This window comes from Rhineura floridana, chromosome 1 (assembly GCF_030035675.1).
Source record: "Rhineura floridana isolate rRhiFlo1 chromosome 1, rRhiFlo1.hap2, whole genome shotgun sequence".
In the NCBI taxonomy this organism is placed as follows: Eukaryota; Metazoa; Chordata; class Lepidosauria; order Squamata; family Rhineuridae; genus Rhineura; species Rhineura floridana.
In genome coordinates this window covers 106,168,662-106,192,772 of record NC_084480.1, presented here as the reverse complement: position 1 = coordinate 106,192,772, position 24,111 = coordinate 106,168,662, and the positions used below count along the sequence as shown (strand labels likewise).

At 41.9% G+C, this 24,111-nt stretch overlaps 1 protein-coding gene across 3 annotated transcripts in view; it reads left to right on the top strand.

Moving 5' to 3' along the window:
• The first annotated feature begins 382 nt into the window (after positions 1 to 382).
• Positions 383 to 24,111, top strand: part of MAMDC2 (MAM domain containing 2) — an 82,945-nt gene continuing 59,216 nt past the window's right edge. For all 3 annotated transcript variants that reach the window (XR_009762863.1, XM_061628264.1, XM_061628275.1), the window contains exons 1-2: positions 383 to 1,177; positions 1,509 to 1,622. Coding sequence is in view for 2 of the 3 variants with exons in the window: in XM_061628264.1 (XP_061484248.1) it covers positions 1,147 to 1,177; positions 1,509 to 1,622 (145 nt within the window). In the remaining variant the exon portion in view is untranslated. The remainder of the gene's footprint in view (positions 1,178 to 1,508; positions 1,623 to 24,111) is intronic.

Here is a 24,111-nt window from a genome sequence, read left to right as displayed (position 1 = left end):
AGAGATGACACAGATTGCTTATTTTTAAAAAAAGGCGGGGAGGGTTGCATACTCCAGCAGAAAAGAAACAAAAGGGGAAAAGATTTTGAAAGGGCAGAGTTCAGAAGTGCAAGATGGGCTCTGTAGCCTGTATTGGTACAATGTAGTCTCTAAAAAAGTAGAAGCAACATAACATCAAATCCAAATTATAAACAATTTATCACATGGGGGGGCGTTGTCGGCCACCCCCAGTAATGTCATGGGCACAGATCCGTGAGTGTCTGAGAAGCTCAAACAAACCAATATTCCACAGCGTAGTTCCCCTCTCACAGAGCTTCCCAGCAACCTTAACAATTATAGTTCCCAGGTTTCTTTGGGGAAAGCCACGTGCTCTTTCAACGTGTGTTGGATGTGCTTTGATCTGCCCCACAGCAACTGAGCTGGGACTGGAGGAAGAAATTAGCTCGCCTCACCCCTTGCAATTTATGTATCCCTCCCAGCCACAAAAACGCCACCTTGAGTTATCTGGGAGGAACACATGACTAACAAACACCACAACAACTGCACATGATTTATTGCACTGAAAAAGTGGCGGCCTGGCAACCCGCCCCCTCAGCACTAGAATCCGCTCCCCATCTTTGCTGGCTGTACACAGCAATAGCCATAACTATGGCAATAATTACAACTTTTGCGCGCCCTTTGCTCTTTGAACAATGAGAGGACTCCCTCCCCTATCTCATTCTGCAGGGGCTGCCCGCAGCTGTCTGAGGCCGGACGAGGAGGAGAAGGGCTACTTTTTTAGAGGCTGTGGGGCTTCCCTCAATGATTATCTCCCCGAGTAAAAACACAACAAACCCGCGGAGCAGCCCCTCCCTCCTCCCACTCGAGCCTGGGACCAGCTGGCTGCCTGGCGGGCTGCCTTCCTTTAGCCTATCCAAGCTCAACCCTTTTTCCTTCTCCCTCTCTTGCCCCCCCCTTAAACTGCCGCTTCCAGTTCTGTGTCCTGGTGATCCAAGTCTTTCATTTACAATTGCACACGCTTCTTGACAAGCAGCTTCGGTCTCCAGAGGCGGTTCTCTCTGCCTCCTTTCTCCCCTCCCGCCTTTGGTCTTCCATTACTTCAGCATCAGAGAGCCGCGTTGTTTTCCCTCTGTACAACGGGTCACTATGATCCTCCTGTGTCTCTTCACCGTGCAAGGTAAGGGATGGGGAGGCTCCTGAATTCTTACATCTTTTGCAGATGTGGATTGTGCCCCTCCCCCCCCCCGTTGTAATAGAACCTGCGGACAAGTCTCTTCTTCCTGGCAGGGAAATGATTTTAAACATAGCGAAAGGAGGCAAGTGGAGGCAACAGGTCCCATCTGTAGTAGTGGTAAGCAGCAGCCCATTGTGTTGGTGTGGCTCGCACTCCTCTGGCTTCATTCAAGAGCTGCCTGCTTTCCTGAAGAGCAGGGTTTTTTTTTGACACAGTTCCTTTCATTCCCTTGCTCTGTGCTTGTTATGAACTGAGCTAGCTTTGTCCTCTTTAGTTTTGCAGTTAGCTGGAGCTGTTGAACTTTTTGCTGGCTCTTGCGCCTTTGAAGACAGCACTTGCGGCTATGAATCAGACCTCACATCCCTGCCGTGGATTTTGAATGAGGAAGGTAAGGGTGATGTTTTTTCCTATTTAACAAGGTGAGTTTTGTTTTATTGGTCTAGGTGCAAAGAGTGTGATGCTTTTTTAAGCTTGTTTGCTTAAAGCCATCTTGTCCATGGCAATTGTATTTTTCTATGGTCATATCTTACCCTCAGTTTTGTAAATGACTGAGTTTACAACTGTCAAATTTAGCTAACTTGGAAGCCAAGAGTAAGGGAAAAAAATCTTGCCTGATCTTGTATTTACCTGGAATTAAATTCCATTAGAACTTCTGCAGCATCAGATCCCAAATATACCAGCATAGGGACTCAAATAAAAAATTCATAAATGTGGCTTTGTATCATAGACAAATCAAGGAGGTATGCATAAACTGAATGGGAAAGGCTGCAGGTTTGTGGTAAATCACTGCATCTCCAGTTAAAAAGATCAGGTAGCAGATGATGGGAAAGACCTCTGCATTAGACCTTGCAGTGCCTCTGAGAGTAGAAAATATTGGCTAGTAAATAGTCTGATCCAAGAAATACAAAGCAAACCCTGCTGGATCGGATCAAAGGCCTATCTATTCCATCATCCTGTTTCACCTGTTGTGAGCCAAGATGCCTCTAGGGAGCCCACAAGGACACGAGGGCAATAGTCTGATATGAGGCAGGTTCTTTCCTACATTTGTAAGATAGCTATCACTATTGTATATTTGTTGCTTTTATAAATATTTACAATACTTATATACTAACTTAAAAAAAAAAGTTTTCAAAGGCTCTCTGTAGTCATTCGCTACTCATGATTAGAATACACCAACTAATCCTGTTGCGAGATACCAACATATGTGTCAACTATGCCCCACTATTTACACAGGATTGGTATTAGTTGGAAGGGGGCCCTGTGCACATACTAACCCCCATGGAGAGATTCTGATGTACATCCATCTATATGTGTATTGAACACCCTGCCAACTGATGTCAATCAGGTGCCAGCTGGGGAAAATGATTACTGTGTATGTTGGCATCTAGGGTATGGCATTAGTTAGTGCATTATTGGCAGCCCCTTCCAAATAGCTGAAGTGGGCAAAATAGGCTTGCAGAATAAAAGGGATTAATTACACACATAAAATAAAACCAGTGAAACATCCTAAAACACAAACTGAGAAAAAATAAAAGCAACAGCAAAAATATCCTCCAGAACAGGATTAACAGCCAAAGTGGGTGGAATAAGTATGGTGTTGGGCTTTTTTACTTGTTTCTGAAAGGAAGCACTTGAAGAACATGAGTAGATATTCCAGGGATGCTTTTTCAAAGTTCTGGTGCTACTATAGAAAAAGCCCTGCTCCAAGTAAATGACAGCCTAGCATCCAAAAAGCATGTGAACTGACATCATTTGCTAATTTCAAAACTGGGGAATGAAGGGATCATATGGGAGAAAATATTCCCTAAAATAGCAAATTAAAAGCTTTAAATGTGAAAGTGTTACATGATTTGACTGCTGCAGAAGTGTATACTCTTCAGCAGTAGCAGCTGTTATGGCAGGGCAGAGCCACACTCCCAATACTGGCATCGCTACAGCTTGGTACTATGGTGGGGCAGGGTGGTGGTGAAGATGGGTCTGTGTGGATGCACCAGTGGGAACTCTGGATTGGCTCTGCCAGTGCGTCCACCCAGCCCTGACCTTGTTGCTGCCTTGCCCTGCCCCGCCCCAGCACCATCCAGGTAAACTGCAGTGATGCTAATGTCAGGAGGGCAGCTCTGCCGCACCACACTGGCCATTACTATTGTTCAGTAGGAAAAAGGAAAAAAGGGGGGGAAAGCAAGTGTAGGGAGCATTAATGCTTTAGAGCAATGGTGGGGACAGGCTGAGGGCCACATTCCCTCCTGGGCAACCATTCACGAGCCACAAACCAATGGTGGGCAGAGCCAAACATGGGCAGGGCAACACATACATCTATTCTGTGTACAGTAATCTAGTTTCTGCGCATCCTCTCATAATCCCTCTTTACCCTCCATCCAGGCAAACAAGAAGATACATTCTAGCCAGACACAAACATTCAAGGAGGGTGTGAAGCAGGGCTGGTGAGAGGGTGTGGCCTGAGGAGAATCCCAAGGGCCGAACAGAAAGGCCTGGAATTTGGCCTCTGGGCCTGAGGTTCCCCAATCCTCCTTTAGGAGTTTACATGGGATTACTCTGATTAGAAGCATGTAGGGCTGTGCTGTTATAGACATTTCTGTCTATCACATGCAGACATATCTATGAGGGGCAATTCATGCATGCAAGTAGATCTCTCATCAGGTGATATATTTAAAAAAACTGATGCAAGTTAGTATTTAATTATGAATCGCTTCTCATGAGGCATCCTAAAGCAATTTATAGTATAATAACATATATAAAACAGCTACATAAACAAAAAATTAAAACAATTGCATATATAAAAACAATTATAAATGTAAAAACAGTTTAAAACAACAACTGCACATCCATAAAACTAGTTCAGATCCAATTCACGTCCCAACTGGGATAAAGTTTTAGAAGGCTTCTTGAAAAAGGAACATCTTTAGCAGGCAATAGAAAAAGGCACTTGTCTAACATGCAACAGGAGGGAGCTTCAAAGGGAAGTGGTGTCATGACTAGGGTGGCCAGGTGAAAAAAGGGCTTCTGAACCTTAACTGTTGTGTTAAAGAGGGAATTTCAGGAAGTGCACATTGCCTCTTGCTAAAATTCCCTCTTTTGCATAACTATTAAAGGTGCATGAGCTCTGTCCTCTTTTAAACCTGGTCACCTTAGACTAGGAATTTCTCCACTGAAAAGTTTGGAGGCATCTTTCCTACAGTGAAAGGCTAAATTGTTGAGGCTTTTTAAGAAAAAATGACTAAGGGAGGATATAATAAACAGCAAGTGGGGTATTGTGTTTAAAAAAAGAGAGAAAAAGATTTCCCTCCTGCAGGTTGAAGTAGTATAGTTCATTCTTCCACTTCAGGATTCTGCCACTATTGGGTGTGTTGACCAGACTTCAGATGGGTTTAAAAGGGGATGAGAGAAATCTATAAAGGAAAGCCATATCAACGTCTATTGGCCATGACCTCCAGGTTCAGAAGTAGTATGCATCTGAATATCAGTTGGTGTGGGCTCTCCAACACTGGAGGCATTCAAGAGGCAGCTGGACAGGCACCTGTTGGGCATGCTCAATGGATTCCTGCATTGAAGCAGGGGTTTGGACTCTATGTCCTTATAGGCCCCAACTGTACAATTCTGTGATTCTATGAAACAATGCAGGAGAGCTACTTGTAGCTTTTCAGAAGCCACTGCTGGAAACAGGATTCTGCATTAGTAAGAGCCTTCATCTGATATGGCAGGGCTCTTTTTATGTTCTTAAATGTGTTGTGTTTGAGGGGAATGAAACCTCTTTGTTGTACTACTTGAGCAATAATGACAATTTCACACATGGAAAATATGCACTTGATGCTCACATATATCAGGACTGCACAGTTTGTGACCTACCAAGCCAAATGCAGCCCACCAGCTTTGTATTGTGATCTATCCATCAGATGCTTGAGAACTTGCATGATTTTGCAGTCCTAGACAGGAAACAAAAGTTTATCGAGACTCTGGTGGGTCACCATATGTGGATCACAAGTTGTTGAGGCCTAACATACATGCATATATGAACAGGGTATACATGGTTAGAAATCCATGATAATGCTGGGATTCTTAGGATTTTAATAACAGCACGTTTGGATTGGCTCTCCTGCCACATTGCCCCTTCCCCTCTACCTCCCAGTAAGCAACAACAAGGTGACCAGCTGGAGGTCATTGAGTGCTGTCACCCCACCACACCATTCGCTATGGGATATAGTGGATGTAATGGAAACCCAGGAGTATGGACAGAACCAGTGGGATATGATTATTTCCAAGTACAATACATAGGAAGGATAGGGAAGAGTGTATTGGAGAGTGTATGTATGTCCAAAAGGACATCCCTAAAGAGGCAGACCCCTCCATGGAATCAATGTAGGTTGTGATGCCAGACCCCAAGAGTAATTTATTCCTGGGGGCACACTATTGTTTCCTCTGATACAAACATGTGCATGCTGGTAGAAATATTTTTAGGTTGCTAGTATTAAGAAGGTGAGCATATCCAACAGTCTTGCTTATTTGGAATGGCAATTTCAATTTATGTTTCATAATGTGATGTATGGTTTTCTTTTATTTTTGTCTAGATATTTTTATAATTGTTATATTTTGTTTTTGAAGATATGTATATTGCTTGCAATTTATTGTGCAGTTATGTTTATTTAAAATGTGATATATTTCATTTTCTTTTACTATCAATTGTACCAAATGTGATGTTATATTGTTTTTATGTTGTAAACTGCCCAGAGAGCTTCGGCTATGGGGCGGTATAAAAGTGTAATTAATAAATAAAAATAAATAAATGGTGATCTTAAGATGGAGAATGATATCAAGGAGGCGTCTAAGGAGGCAATGCTGTAGTAATAGGTGAATGTAATTACCCTCACATAGACCGGATGCATGCATGTTCCAGCCATGACAAAGAGGTAAAATTTCTAGATACTCTAAATGACTGTGCTCTAAAATAGTTGATCATGGAATCAATCAGAGAAGTGGAGACCTTGGACTTAGTCTTAAGTGATGCCCAGGACTTTAGGTGTGAGATTTATTTTTGAACCTATTGGGAATAGTGTCCATAGCGGTGTCAAATTCAACATATATGGAAGTGAACAATTGCCAAAAAAGTTTATCACAGGGCCAGTTCACATGGCAATTTAACGTGAGATGGGTTCTACTTGCATGCCTGTTTAATTTGCAGTGATCACATGACGTAGGAGGCAAAGGGAAGGCATCCTGGTGCTTTCAGCTTTTAATCCGCAGCAAATAAATCCAAGTTTAATCCAAAAAGGGAAGGAAAACCCGTCTGTACTTTATATCTCTAGGGGCTTGTAGATGCTTAGCTTCTATGCTTTTGTGAGTCCACGCCCACTGCCTCCTCTTCCCTTTGTTATGTCATTGCCTGCTGCAAACGGTGTGTTTTTTCTTTCCTCCCTAACTTGTACAAAAAAGCATAACATTGTTCAAACAAATATTTGTATTTCTGCTGGATTCTGAAAATACAAATATTCAAACTTGTGGATTTTTTAAAATGAAACTTACTCTGGAACAAACTGAGCATGCTTGGTTGCCAAGGTAACCAGAGGAAGTGATAGATTGACTTTAAGAGGGTGTGGTCATTAGGAAGCTGTGTGATTGACTTTCCCTTCAGTATGATCAGAAAACAGTGATTGGAAGGTAGGAAATGTGATCTTTAAACTCCCATCGTGATGGGAAAAGCTTTGTCTTTAAAATGGAGTTCAACTCCAGTGTAAATGAGCCCACAGTCACATTTTACTTAAAAAGAGGAAACTTCCCCCAAATTAGAAGATTGGTAGAAAGGTGGTTGAAATGGAAAGTGAAGAGGGTCATATCTCTCCATAATGTTTGCGGGTTGTTCAAAACACAGTTAGGGAAGTTTGGCTAGAATGTGTGCTGCAGATCATGAAAGATATCACAGGGCTAAAGGCTGCCAGTGTGGTTAATGAATCGAACAAGGAAACTTTTGAGGCAAGAAAGCTTCCTTCAGAAAGTGGAAGTCTTGCCCAAATGAAGAGAACAAGAAAAGATCAGGAAGCAGAGAGTAGGAATAAATGAAGTTATCCCAGTTGTGGGATGTAGAAAGTGGAGTCCTCCAAGGATTCATATTGGAGCCTGTGCTTTTTAACTTGTTCATAACTTATATAGAGTTAGGGGTGAGCAGTGAGATAGTCAAGCTTCAAATTCAAATTCAAATTTTATTGTGCGGCCAGAGACCCGTTATACAGATAGTCAAGCTTGCTGATGCCATCAAATTGTTCAGGGTGGTTAAAACAGTAAGGGATTATGAGGAGCTCCAAAAGGGTATCACCAAACTGGGTGAATTAGCAGTAAAATTGCACATGAAATTCAATGTAAACAAGTGTAAAGTGATGCACAAAATCTTAATTTCACATATACACTCATGGGGTCTGAACTGGCTGTGACTGACCAGGAACGAGACCTTGGGGTTGTTGTGGATAGGTTGCTGAAGATATCTACCCAGTGTGTGGCAGCTGTGAAAAAGGCAAATTCCATCCTAAGGATCTTGCAATTAAAAATAAAACTGCCAGTATCATAATTCCATTATACAAATCTGAACACAGGTAGCCTTCTAGATTTAGTACAGCTAAGCTTCTGTCATTAATTTTCTTCAGAACTGGGTTATAAACTGGACTTTGATAGGACATTTGGCTTGCTAATTCATTCAAAAGGTAGGACTTGTATATATTTCCATTATTACCACTGTTTTCCAGCAGTTTGCAGCTTGGCAATAAATTATTCCTGGCTGCAAGTTCCTGAAGTAGACTTGGAAAAGTTATTTCATTGTGGAGAGTTGCTAAACTTGGTTTAACCTCTTCATATTTTAAGCATGCAAAATCAGTTTGAAAGAGAAGTTGATCTATTGTTGAGTATATAATAAAGATGTTGAGAATGGACACATACTGCAATTCACTGACATTAGAAGAGGCACTTAGGAGTCGCATAATAGGAATGTCAGCCTCATAAGATTCAGAAATGTTTCTAAAGGCTAATATATCAATGTAGCATATGAAATCTCTTGGTATGTAACCATGTCAAACCATGCAACCATCTCATGGTATGCAATCATGCCAAATAGTGCAGAATCTATACCACCTGTCACTTGTGTTTAAATACAACACACATATATATGCAGAGTGCCTTCTGGTTGTACAATCATGCTTATTTCTCAAGAGTGTAGTGATGTAAGCTGTTGGGGAATTTATGGAGTTGTATGCATTTGTGTCGCCTCTCACATCACCAGTTTATGGGCACATTTATTTGTCCAGGAGCTCTGTTGTTGTTGTTGTTATGTGCCTTCAAGTCAATTATGATTTATGGCGACCCTATGAACCAGCGACCTCCAATAGCATCTGTCATGAACCACCCTGTTCAGATCTTGTAAGTTCAGGTCTGTGGCTTCCTTTATGGAATCAATCCATCTCTTGTTTGGCCTTCCTCTTTTTCTACTCCCTTCTGTTTTTCCCAGCATTATTGTCTTTTCTAGTGAATCATGTCTTCTCATGATGTGTCCAAAGTATGATAACCTCAGTTTCATCATTTTAGCTTCTAGTGATAGTTCTGGTTTAATTTGTTCTAACACCCAATTATTTGTCTTTTTCGCAGTCCATGGTATGGGCAAAGCTCTCCTCCAGCACCACATTTCAAATGAGTCGATTTTTCTCTTATCCACTTTTTTTCACTGTCCACCTCTCGCATTCATACACAGAGATCAGGAATATCATGGTCTGAATGATCCTGACTTTAGCGTTCAGTGATACATCTTTGCATTTGAGAACCTTTTCTAGTTCTCTCATAGCTGCCCTCCCCAGTCCTAGCCTTCTTCTGATTTCTTGACTATTGTCTTCATTTTGGTTAATGACTGTGCCAAAGTATTCATAATCCTTGACAAGTTCAATGTCCTCGTTGCCAGTTTTAAAGTTACATAAGTCTGTTGTCATTACTTTAGTTTTCTTGACGTTTAGCTGTAGTTTTCTTGACTTTCAGCTGTTGTGCTTCCTTTAACTTTCATCAGCATTCGTTTCAAATCATTACTGGTTTCTGGTAGTAGTATGGTATTGTCTGCATATCTTAATTTATTGATATTTCTCCCTCCAATTTTCACTCTTTCTTCATCTTGGTCCAATCTTGCTTTCCGTATGATATGTTCTGCATATAGATTAAACAAATAGGGTGATAAAATACATCCCTGTCTCTCCATATTCTGTCCTTACAGTGCCCTCTTGTCCAGAGTATAGGTTGAGCATCAGGACAATCAGATGCTGTGGCACCCCATTTCTTTTAAAGCATTCCATAGTTTTTCTTGATCTACACAATCAAAGGCTTTGCTGTAATCTATAAAGCACGGGGTGATTTCCTTCTGAAATTCCTTGGTCTGTTCCATTATGCAACGTATGTTTGCTATCAGGGCTGGCTCTAGGAATGCTGGGGCCCTTGGGCATCAGCTTGCCTTGGGCCCTGGCGTGTGTGTGTGTGCATGCGTGTGTGCACGCATGCACGCGCCCCCCCACCTACCTGTCTGCTGTCTTTTACCATTGCCCTTAACGAAGATGGCAGCCGCGGTTTCCCTAAGGGGATGACGCCTCCACTGCCATCTTTGTTGATGGCACGCATGCGCATCTCTGCCACCAACTAAGATGGCGGCAGGGGCTTCAGTACCTTAGGGAAACCGCGGCCGCCATCTTCGTTAAGGGCAATGGTAAAAGACAGCAGACAGGTAGGTGGGGGGGCGTGGGGGGCTGTGGATCACAGAAGGGGAGCAGACGGGCCCCTGTAGCTCCAGGGGCTGCCGGGCCAGTGCCCCACCTGGCTGTCCTTTAGAACCGGCCCTGTTTGCGATATGATATCTGGTGCCTCTTGCCTTTCTAAATCCAGCTTGGACAGCTGGCATTTCTTGCTCCATATATGGTAAGAGCCTTTGCTGTAGTATCTTGAGCACGCACTCAATCTGATCACTCTAAGAAGTGTACAAAAATAAAAATACAACATGGGCAATATATTAAAATAATAAAGCCAGTACTGTGATTTATAATTAAAGTAAATAACCATTTCTAAAATAAAAAAGGACTCTAAGTCCTGCTGAAACAAATTTTAATGTTGGCTCATCATTTGTATGGAAATATTTTGCTTAGGTCTGTTGAATAAACTTTTGTTTTAATTGTTTAGATGTTTCCAGACAAAAGATTTGTCAAATGTCACAAAGTTTTGCTGAATCAGTGCACCTGACCCTCACAGGCTGGTTTTGGCATCTCTTGCTAACCTCAGCTCATTCTCAGTTTTAGCCTTCCTGACACTATCCCTGCAATGTTGTGCTATCTGTCTGTATTCTTCCTTTGTGACCTGGGCTTCTTTCTACTTCCTATGTGTGTCCTTTTATGTTTTCAGGTCATCTGTAAGCTTTTTGTGAAGCCTCACAGGCCACATGTAAGCCATGGTAATCTTGATGCTCATTACTGCCAAGCTAGACTGTTTTCTCTGCTTTAAAATTGTTTTAATTTCAGTGTTGTTTTAATTGTGTGTTAACTTTTTTAAAATTGATTTTGTGTTTGGATGTAACCAGCTCTGGAAATCTTGTTTAGTTGAGAAGTGGAGTATAAATGCCTAAAATAACTAAATAACCCAATGTATTTATTTTATTTTATTTAGCAGCATTCATATACCGCTTAATATTTTTAAAATGCCAGGGACTTGTGAGATCAGTGCAAATGACACACTCCAAGTGTAACTCAAAATGCCTGAGGAATCTTTTTTCTTAATTTTCTGAACATCAACTCGTTTCATATCTTCTGCCTAAAGACAAAAAAGAGACCCAGTCTTCCTTATAATCAGATCAAATGGCTGAAGATTCAGAACAGGTTTAACAAGTTGCCACTCTGAGGAGAGTGCTTTAAGTTTGATTCCTGCACTGAGCAGGGGGTTGGCCTTGATGGCCTTATAGGCCCCTCCCAACTCTACTATTCTATGAGGACACCATAGTTACTTGAGAAGTTTTTGCAACTGACAGATGCTTGAATTTTGTTTACTCTTGTGAAGAAGTGCATCCTCTGCCTATGGTTCTTTCTTCCTCAGGTTCCATCTGGATGAATTCAGCTCTTAGCTCTCCTCTTTCTGCTTTCATATCTTTCCCAGGAGAGTCTTTATTTCTGCTGTCCCCTCTGAATCCAGATTTAGGTCTTCTTGACAATCCTCTGACTCTTTCCCTCTTTGACTGTGATCCCCTGACAGGTCTGTGTCTGGTTTTTAATTAATTTATTCATTCTATCTGTAATACCTCACCCCACTCCCAAGATGAGCCATAATATAACCTCTTGGTCAAAATTCTTAGGTAATTTTTTTCATTTCTCCACAAGTGCTCTGGGCCAGTGTTTGTCAAACCTGGGTCCCTAGATGTTGATGGACTACGCCTCCCATCATCCTTGACCATTTATTAAGTATTATGAGAGTTGTAGTCCACCAACATCTGAGAACCCTGCTGAAGGCTGAAGAACACGGCTCTAGACCATCCTTTGCTGCAGATAACTGTACACCCAAGCCATCTTAGAAACAATGCTTGAATTAAACCTTTGTCTCTGGAACTCCCCACCATTCACTGTTGCTCCTCACAGCATTGGTATAATGCAAGCTATTTTTAATGCTTGCTTTTCTTGCTAAGTGTATTGATATAATTCTTCTAGTGTTGCCATTTTTTGACATGTTTAGTTTGGCAAATGTAGCTCAGAGTGGCACTGATGAATCTCTTCTGGAGGCAAAGTAACTGCCTTGACTCACCCCAACTGTTGCTTTCTGTTGATGAATATCTAGATTTATAAAAATGTTATCTGGATCTGTTGGCTAGCATTGGCAGGCATGCAAGTCTGGATATCAGAAAGTCCATGAACCATTATTGGATTTCTACTTGCTGCAGCTTAGTGAAAGTCATTAAAGACATCTGCTTCAACAATTACTGAGATGTAAATAAATAAATAAAAATGAGGGCAACGCAGAGTTCTCTTTGAAGGTTCCTCTAGGATTGTGGAACATGTATTATTCTTCATTGCAAAAATATGTGAGAGTACTGGAAAAGAAGGAGCACAAAAATTCATAGTTGTGGATTTACCCAATATTCACAAAGGTGTTTCCACAATAGAAGAAATGGCACACAGATTACCATGGCTTACATGCAGGCTGTGAAGATCAGGTGCACTGATTCAGCAAAATCTTGTGACATTTGACAAATCTTTTGCCTGGAAACATCTATACGTTAACTCAAAACAAAAGTTTATTCAACAGACCTGAGCAAAATATTTCCATACAAATGCTGAGCCAACATAACATTTGTTTCAGCAAGACTTAAGAGTCCTTTTTTATTTTAGAAATGTTTATAAATATTACAATTAATTTAATTATAAACCACAGTACTGGCTTTATTATTTTAGTATATTGCCCATCTTGTCCAGCTACTATCCAGCTCTGATGTTTTCAAATAAATAAAAATTTATTTATTTGGGGGGGGGGCTCTGGCTCTCTGGCTAGCATCCCTTAATCTCTGGACTCTCAGCTTCAATTAAAAAAAAAATTAAGTTTCTAGGTGGTCTGGTTCCCAAGATATACACCAAAACGTCAGCCACCCCCCCGCAACTGTTTAATCTATTTAACAGATACGACGCTGAAGTTGGTCCCCAGTCCCCAGTTCCTTATTTGCTTGAAAGTTCAAAACACTAAAAAAGAAGAGTTGACAACTACAGCAACTTCAAACCAAACTTAACATGTCTCTGAACCCCAAAATATATGTTGGGGTACCCTGTATGATATATCACTGTGATCGGGGGACTCTCCCCATCAAGAATAACAAAACATTTATGCAATCAAAATCATCAGGCTTCTGATATTATCATAAATACGTAATGATGTCATAAAATCATAACAAATAAGTAACTGGGGGTGCCCACCCCAAAATCTGCTCTGGGACAGGAGAAACCATATACCCCTGGAAAGGGGAGGGTGTCCTCTACGAGATGCCACTGCATCCCGCCTGGCCCAGAGCTTCTGCTGGATGCAGGGGAAGGATGAGGGCATCTATGCAAAATCAAAGCAGACCAAAACATACAGGAAAAAATAAGTAACTGGGGGTGCCCACCCCAAAATCTGCTCTGGGCCAGGACAAATCATATACCCCAGGAAAGGGGAGGGTGTCCTCTACGAGATGCCAGTGCATCCCATCAGGCCCAGAGCTTCTGCTGGGCACCGGGCATGCAAGGGTGCATCAATGCAAGATCAAAATGGACAAAAACACATAGAAAAAAATAAGTAACTGGGGGTACCCACCCTGAAATCTGCTCTGGGACAGCACAGATCATATACCCCAGGAAAGGGGAGGGTGTCCTCTACGAGATGCCACTGCATCCCGCCTGGCCTAGAGCTTTTGCTGGGCGCAGGGCACAGAAGCAGGCACCTATACAAAATCAAAGCAGAAAAAGACATACAGGAAAAATAAGTAATTGGGGGTGCCTGTGATGTTCCTCCCCTGGCACCACCTGTCAGGCTCCCACCCGTGGCTCCCACCAGGGAGAAACATAGTTTTTATTTTTTCTTTAGCTCACCCTAGCCCAGATCTCACAAGATCCCACTGCTATGAAGCACCACCAGTCACTCTCTGTAAACAATACTGCTAGAGACTTTGCCTTAGTCTCCCTTCTGGCTTATTGTTACTTTGTGTCTGGGTGCACTTGCAGGCCACAACCCCCCTGTATCCTTGTGCCAATAAAGCATACAGCCCTGGGTTGCCCTGGATACTTGATGATACACTGTCTCTTCACCGCTGCCACCATTGATACTGTTTCCCAACCTTGGTAATTACCCTGCCCACCCTTCTGGTCTGTAAAAGCCCCAGCCAAGGATCAGGCTTTTGGTAAACCAATAGAATATTTATTTATAAACACCAGGAAATAACAAGATTATGTAAGGTATGTTTAACAAGTGTATGGTTTCATATAGTGTCATTCTTTATGTTTCTGGTCATATATATATTGCCTAAATATCAGCCAAATACAATCCAAGCCTCCCTCAGAACTCTGCCAACCAACTCCTCCAAAATCCCTCTCATCAACCAACCGTCCTCTCCAACAACTCCCCCTCTCATTTATACCTTCAGCCACTCAAACGCTCAGCCAGTCATCATACAGCATTCTCCAACATTCTAGCCCATGTACTCCCCCCTCTCACTCAGTCACTTACCATATATCGCTTAATAAACCCACACTTACCATATTTACAGTCATCAAAATACAGGGGCATCACAGTGCCCACCCCAAAATCTGCTCTGGGCCAGGACAAATCATACACCCCATGAAAGGGGAGGGTGTCCTCTATGAGATACCACTGCGTCCCGCCTGGCCCAGAGCTTCTGCTGGGCGCAGGGAAAGGATGAGGGCATCTATGCAGACAGAAAGGGTAGAGAATCTTCTTACTCTTACTCATTTCTCAGACCTGTTTCTGAAGTGAAGGGTCAAATCTGTAAAGATGTTTGGAGCAGCCGCATTAAAAGATAAGGGCAGGGCATTCCAGGCAGGGGGTTGCCAACCCTGCTTGGTTATGGATGTCTTTGCAGAGGATCCCTAGTCAAGCTTTACCAACAGCACAATCCGAACTATATCTACTCAGAAGTAAGTCCTGTGGAGTTCTATGGGGGCTTAGTTCCTTAGTACGTGTGTTTAGAATTGCAGCCTTCAGGGGCATCCATCTTTACTCCTGAAAGCAAGTAGGCTAAATTAAATGTTCCCTACCCAGGCTCCATCTTTTAGCTAAGATGTCTAGCTTAATTTCCAGTCAGATTTTTTTTTAATTGTACGCTCCAAGCAACTGTGGTTGATGCTTAATCTATCATGCTTAATGACATCACTTGGGCCCACCCCATGACATCACTCAGGCCTGCCCCATGACATCAGTTGGGCCTGCCCCTAAAATCTCAGGTTTTGGGATGCTTCTGACCTGGCAACCCTACTCCCCCAGTTCATTCTTTCTTAACGTGCCTACCTTGGGAAATTAGTCATAGGACTGGTTGAAGATTAAGGGAGCAATCCAACTCGGCTTTCCGCCAGGTTGGGGTAAGCTGGATGTTGTGGAGCGTCAGCTGCACCAGGAGACTCCCAGCAACAGCCCTCTGCCATGGCAGAGATGTGGCTTTGCCAGGAGCCTGCTGGTGCTGCCGGGGTCCGTCAGGGATGGCAAGCCTGGGTGGGGGGCCAGCAGAAGCCCTGAACCAGGGAGTTCTGGAGGCATGGTGGAGGAGGTTGCAGGGGGGACTTAAGCAAGAGCCTTCTCGCATTCAGACCCCTTCCCTGGGTACCAATCCCTCTGCAAATTTTGGCTGGGGGTGTAATTTTTTTAAAAAAATTATATTTAGGTCTACGAGGAGCACTTCCTGCCCAGGTGGCCTGTTTGTCGGAGCCAGTGTTTCCTGGCCAGCTTGTGCACTGGCTGTTCCTCCACCAGCCCCCTTTCCGCCAATTCCCTGGCAATTGGATTGCTCTGTAAATTAAGTAGCTTGACTGACTGGGCCATTTTTGCTTAGTCCCTGTAGATATTATTGAGAATCCCACTACACAGATCAGCGCAAGGATGATCTGTTTTAAGAATAGGATGTGGTAAATATCCCTTGGCAATTCTGAGAAAATGGGGCTAAAGAAAAAACTGTGCATTTTTCACAGGCAGTTTAGGTTTAAAGAAAGTATAAAATGTATTCTATATGTAGTCCTGTGCTTTATTCCTTTTTGGAACAAATCTTTCTCACCATAAGAAGTGTGATTAGTTAGAAATGAAATCAACAGCAGCTTATATCATTCCATTGGTTCTTGCACAGAAGACTCTTGAGTTGGTTTCTCCTAATATAATAATTGACACTGAATTTCCTAGGTAACATAAATCACTCTTTGGCTTTTTCTACTTTGGTTTTCACCACACACATGCAGGAGGTGGTTTTCACTGACATGTGAACTTTTAGGTAAGGTTCTGGTGTTCCTGTTGTATCTGGAGATTGTCTAATTTTTTTCTTAGACTCGCATAATTAGCTGTGGAGTACTACTCTTACCAACTTAGGTAATATTTGCTTGTTCTGGAGCATCCTAATAAACAAAAGCAGAATGAGAAAACTACATAGCCTTTTTTATTCTAATTTATTTTATTGTAAGTATTTATAACCAAGTTGTCAGGGTGGCTTACAACAGTGCATTCCAGGCTATTGCAGCATAATGCGCTGACATGAGAACAGGCTTTCTTGGCAGTCGTGCCCCGAATGTGGAATGGCCTCACTCTGGATGTTCAGCTGGCACCTATGATGTTATCTTTTTGGCCTCTGCTCAGACCTTAATTATTTTCCTGAGGTTTTAGGTTCTGAGAGTTTATGGAACAGTCTACAGTATTTGCTGGTTTTATGGATTTTGATATGTTTGGAATATTGGTTTGATCTGTTCCTCCTGTGTACTGTTATGCTTTTATGCATTGTATTTACTGTTTTCATACATTTGTAACCCACCCTGGGATCAAGAATGATCAAGGGTGGGATAAAAAATTCCAAAATAAAATATAAACTAAAACTATCAAATCCCCAGCAGCATCAAAGTCCCTTCTTGTAAGCAGCCTAGTTTGATGGCAGTAATGGTTGATGGAAACCCAAAGGTAGAATCTGAGCAATGGCAGCTGGATGTCGGACCACATTTGATAATAGAACCACAAAGATGCTTCCGGGTCACAGAGGTAGAAGTATTATCTAAAGTATTAAGGCCAGTGCACAATAGGCTTGATAGAGCACATCAGTGCTGCCATTGGTCAAAGATCAGAGAACAATAACATGTTTACAAATATAAAATAATTATGACATTTGTTCACCTTCAAAGAATTCATAGAGTTCACACAAATGACTTTTTGGTGTAAAGTCATAGGGTATTAACTAGGAACCAGGCTGATGAAATAAAATTTACTTTCTTGATCACTTGATTTATATAGATTGATCAAATAAATTAAAAAAACATAGTACTGAACCCATCAGCATAGGTAACTAAAAAGAATTCCATATTGAGTACACTTTTCCCATCATAGTCCATAGCCCTTGAAAGGCTGGAAAAGCTCCATATAGCAGAATTCTTCCTTCTGTGCCATTTTCGTGGGAGATGGCACCTGAACCTTGAAGAGTTGTACAGAAGGCAAATAGAATTTTCCAGTATTTTCTCTGAATTGAAATGGAGCAGAGATAAGGTGACTGTTTTTCTCTTCTCAGCAACTTTGCTGATTATATTTTTTCCTTCTTCTACACTTTTTAAATAAGCCAAAATGGGAACTGAGCTGCTTTGCTGATCCTCAGCTGCCTTCTGTCCATCATTTTGCTAAGGCTAAAGTAAGAACTTTCCTGAATGGGCCATTTTAAAACACAGTTTCCCCTTCCGTGTCCTTCCCAGAGGCCCACAACTGAGGGCAGCTGAGGTAGACATCCCAAAAGAAGACTGAAATAGAGATCAGAACAGCTGCCCAGTCTGGTATGTAAAGTGGTCCAGGGAGGTGCATTCATAGCGTGAGAAGGCCTGAGAATAATGCAAAAAAGAATCCCAGCAGTTAATAAATTTTAAACATGGAGCTGGTATTGTTATTGTAATGTGTACAGTAGCCCTACATGGGCTATTGTATTTGTAGCCCATCAGTAGTACTTGACTGTTTTTATTATGGACTGCTTGCCTTCAACTGAAAGCAAATGCTTTGGCCTTGGCCTTACTAGACTTCTTGTCATTTCTTATCATCAGTTTCCCACCCAAAGGGCTTGATCTGGATTGGTTAAATGGTTAAAGGTCCCCTACCCCCGAATCCTGATTCTGTGGCTGTATGCACTGGCTGTTTTTCAACACCTCTCCACACTTAAGGCAAAGCAACATGATTAATATCACATGTAGTTTGACCCTTATTATTGCCTCTGCAGGGTTATAGTGGGGATGGATAACATCAGGCTTACTAAGCCCTTACATTAAAAGTGCTGTGTTAATTATAAAATGCTAGAAATGTTCTTTGTAATCAGATGAAAATTACGATCATGTAAATTTTCCATTTAAACTGGTGCACTTTAATGTAAACCAGTCCCATTTATTTAAGTGTAGTTAGGTCAGTTATGTGTGATATTTTAAGGTATGTAGTTGCAAATAACAGATGTCTGGTCATAGCAACGTTAATAGGGATTTTGGAATTTATTCCCACATATATTTTGCAGGTTCATATTTTTCTCATAAGAGTATATTTATGCAATTGAATGGAAACATGAGGTTTTTTTTAAAATCAGTAATAGATTGTTCCCTAAATATAACTACTTCGGTGCTTATTTTAAACTAAGTGTTAAGCCAGGATAGTTATGATTGTAATTTCTATTTTAAAAAGGGCTTTTCGCTACAATTATCTTGTATGAGGACAAGGAGAGATCTTAGTGCATGGCTGTAATAACACAAAATGATGCTTCATTGTCAAAACGTTTTTTTTCTTGCTGACATCTTAAAATTTTACACACCATTTCTTGTGGACAGTGAACAGAATGTCTAATACTGTGGTTTTCAAACATTCTGCCTTCTGTTAAGCTTTTCCAAATCAATTCATATGCCATGGAAGGTGCCACATGTGCCAAGACACTCTGAGTTCCCTGGACCACTGTTTCAAAAACACTAGGCAAATGTATTCACAGACAGAGATTGTACACGAAATGCATAATAATGAAATATATATCCAATGCTGAATAGAAAGAGATCAAATTAGAAATGAGTACTTATTCTTCTAGCAGCTGAAGAAGAAACAGCGAGAAGAAAAAGATCAGTGATGAGCTTTTAGAGAAAACTTACAATATATACACAAGTTATCAAGAAAGTCAAAAGTGTTTTGTTCTTAATGTTGTATGTAAGAGACTTTGCCGACAATTACACTGAAGAATTTTTACCATATCTTTTGTTGACTTTGTGTGTGCACTTCTCTCCAAAATGACAATCCTGAACATACTTACAGACATAAACCTGGGAGTTCCCAGTAGATAGAGCAGATGACCCTGTTGAAGCCCTTGTCATGCTGTGGAACAGCGAGGCAAGTCAGGCTCTTGACACGGTTGTCCCCGAGTGCCCTCTCCAGCATTGTGGAGCCCAGTTTGCACCTTGGTACATCAGTGAGCTAAGGGCAATGAAATAGGCTGGATGACGGCTAGAGCGCAAGTGGTGAAAGACGTGCTGTGAGGCCAATCGGGCATGAGTAAAACATAACCATGCCTCTTGTGTGGTGGTGAGGGTGGCTAGGAAGGCCCACTTCTCTGCCCCCATAGCATCCTCAAGTAGCTGTCCAGTGGAGCTTTGCCGTACTGTCAGGGATCTGGTGACATCAACTCCAGGAAATGGAGTTTTAGACCCTTCGGAGGCCCACTGTGAATTGTCTGCAAGACACTTTGAGGGTAAAGTTGCTTTCCTCCATAGCAGTCTTGATGCTCCATCCACATCTACTGTAGTCCTCAATGAGATGTCCAGTGCAACGTCTGCTGCAACTTCTTGGGAACAGTTTCAGTTAATGCAGCCTGATGACGTAGACAAGGTGCTTGCGATGATGCAGCCAGCAACATGTCCTCTCAACCCGTGCCCTTCTTGGCTTATTAAAGCTTGCCACGGGGGCTTGACTGAGTGGATCCAGGATGTGGTCTATGCATTATTGCGGGAGGGAGTGGTTCCAACCGCCCTGAAAGAGGTGGTGATCCGACTGCTCCTGAAAAAGCCCACCCTGGGCCTATTGGTCTGTGACAATTGTCAGCTGGTCGCTAATACCCCCTTCTTAGGGAAGGTGATTGAGAGGGTTGTGGCACAGCAATTGCAAGTACTCTTGGATGAAACAGATTATCTTGACCCATTTGAGTCTGGGTTCAGGCCTGGTTATGGGACTGAATCGTCCCTGGTTGCCCTGATGGATGACCTCTGTCGGGAGAAGGACAGGGGGAGTGCAACTCTGTTACTCTTACTTGATCTCTCAGAGGCTTTTGATGCCATTGATCATGGTATCCTTTTGGGCTCTCTTGGTGAGATGGGTATTGGAGGCACTGTTTTACAGTGGTTCCGATCCTATCTCTATGGTCATTTTCAGAGAATAGCATTGGGTGATTGTCTTTTGGCCCCCTGGCAGCTGTGCTGTGGGGTGCCGCAGGGTACCATCTTGTCCCCCATGCTGTTTAACATCTATATGAAGCCCTTGGGAGCGGTCATCAGATTTGGGGTGAGGTGTCAGCAGTACACTGATGATACACAGCTCTATTTCTCTGCAACATCTGAATCAGGAGAGGCCATGCAAGCCCTGGACCGCTGCCTGGACTTGGTGGTGGGCTGGATGAGGGCCAATAAACTGACTCTGAATCTTAGCAAGATGGAGGTGCTGTGGGTTGGTGGTTCCTGAGTTCGGATAATTGGTCAGTTGCCTGCTTTGGATAGGGTTATACTCCCTCTGAAAGAGCAGGTTCGTAGTCTGGTGGTGCTCCTGGAACTGTCTTTGTCGCTAGAGACCCAGGTGACAGTGGATAGGAGTGCCTTTTACCAGCTTCGGCTGGTAAGACAGCTGCAGCCGTTTCTGGACCAGGATAGCCTGACCGCTGTTGTCCATCCACTGGTAACCTCAAGGCTGGATTACTGTAATGCACTCTATGTGGGGCTGTCTTTGAGGTTGGTCTGGAAGCTGCAAAGGTAAAGGTGTCCCCGCACTTATAGTGCGAGTAGTTTCTGACTCTTAGGCTGACGTCTTGCAATGTTTACTAGGCAGACCGTACATATGGGGTGGGATTGCCAGTTCCTTCCCCGGCCTTTCTATACCCCCAGCATATGCTGGGTACTCATTTTACCGACCACAGATGGATGGAAGGCTGAGTGGACCTCGACCCCTTTTACCGGAGATTCGACTTCCTCCTTCCGTTGGAATTGAACTCCGGCCGTGACCAGAGCTTCGGCTGCTTTATCGCTGCTTAGCTGCAGCTGGTGCAAAATGCGGTGGTGGGACTGCACACTGGGGCAGGTATTGCCAACATGTCACCCCATTGCTGAAAGAATTGCGCTGGCTGCCCATTTGCTACCGGGCCAAGTTCAAGATTCTGATTTTGGTGTTCAAAGCCCTATACAGCTTGGGACCAGGATACCTGAAAGACTGTCTTACCCCTTATATATCCAGTCGATCACTGCGCTCTGCAGGTGAGGGCCTCCTGCAGATACCATCTTATCAGGAGGTCCATCTGCACAACATAGGTGATCCTACCCTGTGGAATTCCCTCCCCTTGAATAATAGACAGTCACCATCACTGTCATCTGCCTATTGAAGACCTTCCTCTTTCAACAAAACTTTTAAGTTGAGATCTTATCCCAGTCTGCGTCTGTGTTAGAATTGCTTTTTAATGTTTTTAAACCTTCTTTTTTAAAAAAAACGTTTTAACTTTTTTTAAGAAGTCTTGAAAGCTTTTTTTAAAAAAATGTTTTTAAAGGTGCTTTGTTTTAATGTATTTTAAAGCGTTTTTATGATGTTTTAAAGTGTTTTTAGTGCTTTTTTTTTGCTGCCCTGGGCTCCTGCTGGGAGGAAGAACGGGATAAAAAAAGAGAGAGAGAGAGAGAGAGAGAGAGAGAGAGGGAGAGAGAGAGAGAGAGAGAGAGAAACTCCACTGAACACATCGGGATTTGCTTCTGGGTAAACATACCTAGGAAAGGACTTCAATGTTAGTAGTCTTTTCAAAGTGTGATATTTTCTAGTAACATGCATATGGTAAAGTTACTTCTACAGGAGAGTGCTTTTAGCTCTCCTGAGCCATTGTTTTTCCACAATTAGAGGGAAGTAGAATAAAAAGCATACGTTTCACACAACACATATCTGCAAAAATCTATTAGGCTAACATAGAATACACTGAGAAGCACTGGAATGCCAATGACATCATCTGGATGCTTCATAAGGGATGAGTGAACAAAGGATGCAATTCTAGAGAAAAGGGCCACTATAGAAGCAACCTAACATACCACTGAAAGGTGCATGCAAACATAAGCCTACTTTTAAGTTGCAATCCTGTGAACACACTGCAGAGTAAGATTCATTTAACTCTGTGGGATTTAGTTATATGCTGCCTTTCAGGGCAAAGCCCTCCCAATGCAGTTTACAAAAGATTATTAGTTCCATATACATAACAGGATAATTTCATGTACATAACGGAGGCAATTGGCTAGAGCGGTACTCAGGCATAACAGTGGGATGTCTGAGTAACAAAATTTTAACTCATATAAAAACCTCAATTTGTGTAGTAAGTTACAGTGAAATGTTTAGTAATGCTGTGTCCTCAGTGTGCTGGTATTTGTTGGGAGTTTTTAAAGTGGGGGAGCATTTAAAAATATTTTATCCCACCTGCAGGATACAGTGGTATCTGCAAATGGTACAGTCCTGCGATCTACTGTTAGTTTGCTACCTCATTCTATGTAATGTGTAGATTAGTGGTTTCCACACTTTTTCCCCATAGACTAGGGTTGATAAAAGTCAGTGATTTTTTAATTTTTAAAAAATCAGATTTTAAAGTTTAAATCAGATTTCAAATTTTCTTAAAACAATCAGTAAATGAATGTTCTAGGTCAAATATCATGAATACTAATTATACAACTTCTAATTATATTCTATGAATATGTTAACAGCAGTTTACAGAGATGGGAGATAATCGGAACCGTTCTACTGCAGGTGGTGTACATGAAGTGCACGCTCTCCGTTTCTCTCTCTCTGCCAAGCCTCTCTCTAAGTGCAAGGATAGAGGTCAATGAATAGAGAATTTGGGGAGATGGAGCAGATCTGAACAAGGAGGAGGAGTTTGGATATAAATACAAGTGATAGGGGAGGGGAATAGAAAGTGAAACCAAAAGTGAACAGAATATATTCATGCAGTCCTGACTCTTAAGGAAACTTCAGCAGCTTGTATCCTCCAGTGTAGAAGGAAAATACCTAGTATGGCAGCAGCAGGCAGTAAAAGAGATCCCATTTGGAAATATTTTGTCTCTGTATCTGCTGTGGGTAAAACAGGTATACGTGCAAAATGTAAACAGTGCAACAAAGAAATGCAAAGTCTTGTTGCCCAAATGAAACAGCATTATTATGAGAAGTGCTCCTACTTTGAAGATAATGAAGGGAGTGTGTCTGAACATCGAGGATCTTCAGGTTAGTAAAAATTTTTTGGTCATTTTGTTTTTCTTAAGGACTGCCTTGGCCATAGCTTTTGAATGGGCTTCTCAACGAATTGAATTCTTATGTTTGCTTGAAAAAAATATGGTACTCAAAAGGCTTTGATAAAATACATTCCATTAATCCCTTGGGTTGCTTTTCTCATCTTGTGTATGTGCTCTCCTTAAGCCTTCATTGAAATACCACCATTACACCTATGGCAGAATGTATTTCAAGCAGCGCAGCCCTCAAGTAACTGAGTTTTTTTCTTCATTTTCTAACATTTTGGTTCATACTGTCTATGCTCTGAAGCCAGTATTCCTCACTATACTTCAAATTTCTAATGAAACCTACATCTCTGAATATGTATTAAGATTATATTAATCAATAATGTAATACAGAAAATGATTAAATAGACTATTACCTGATAATGATTTACACCGATTTAAATCACTAAAACCGAGTCCTTCAGAGAAGCGATTTAAATCAATTTGATTGAAATTGAATCAACTCAGCCATGGACCATTTGAAAACTGCTGAGGGTCTTGGCAGACCATAGTGATCTTTCTGTCTGTTATAGCAATTTTAATATGCTGTGCTTGGTGCTGTATGTTTTTTAATTATATTTTTAAAGACATACCACAGATTACCTCATGAAG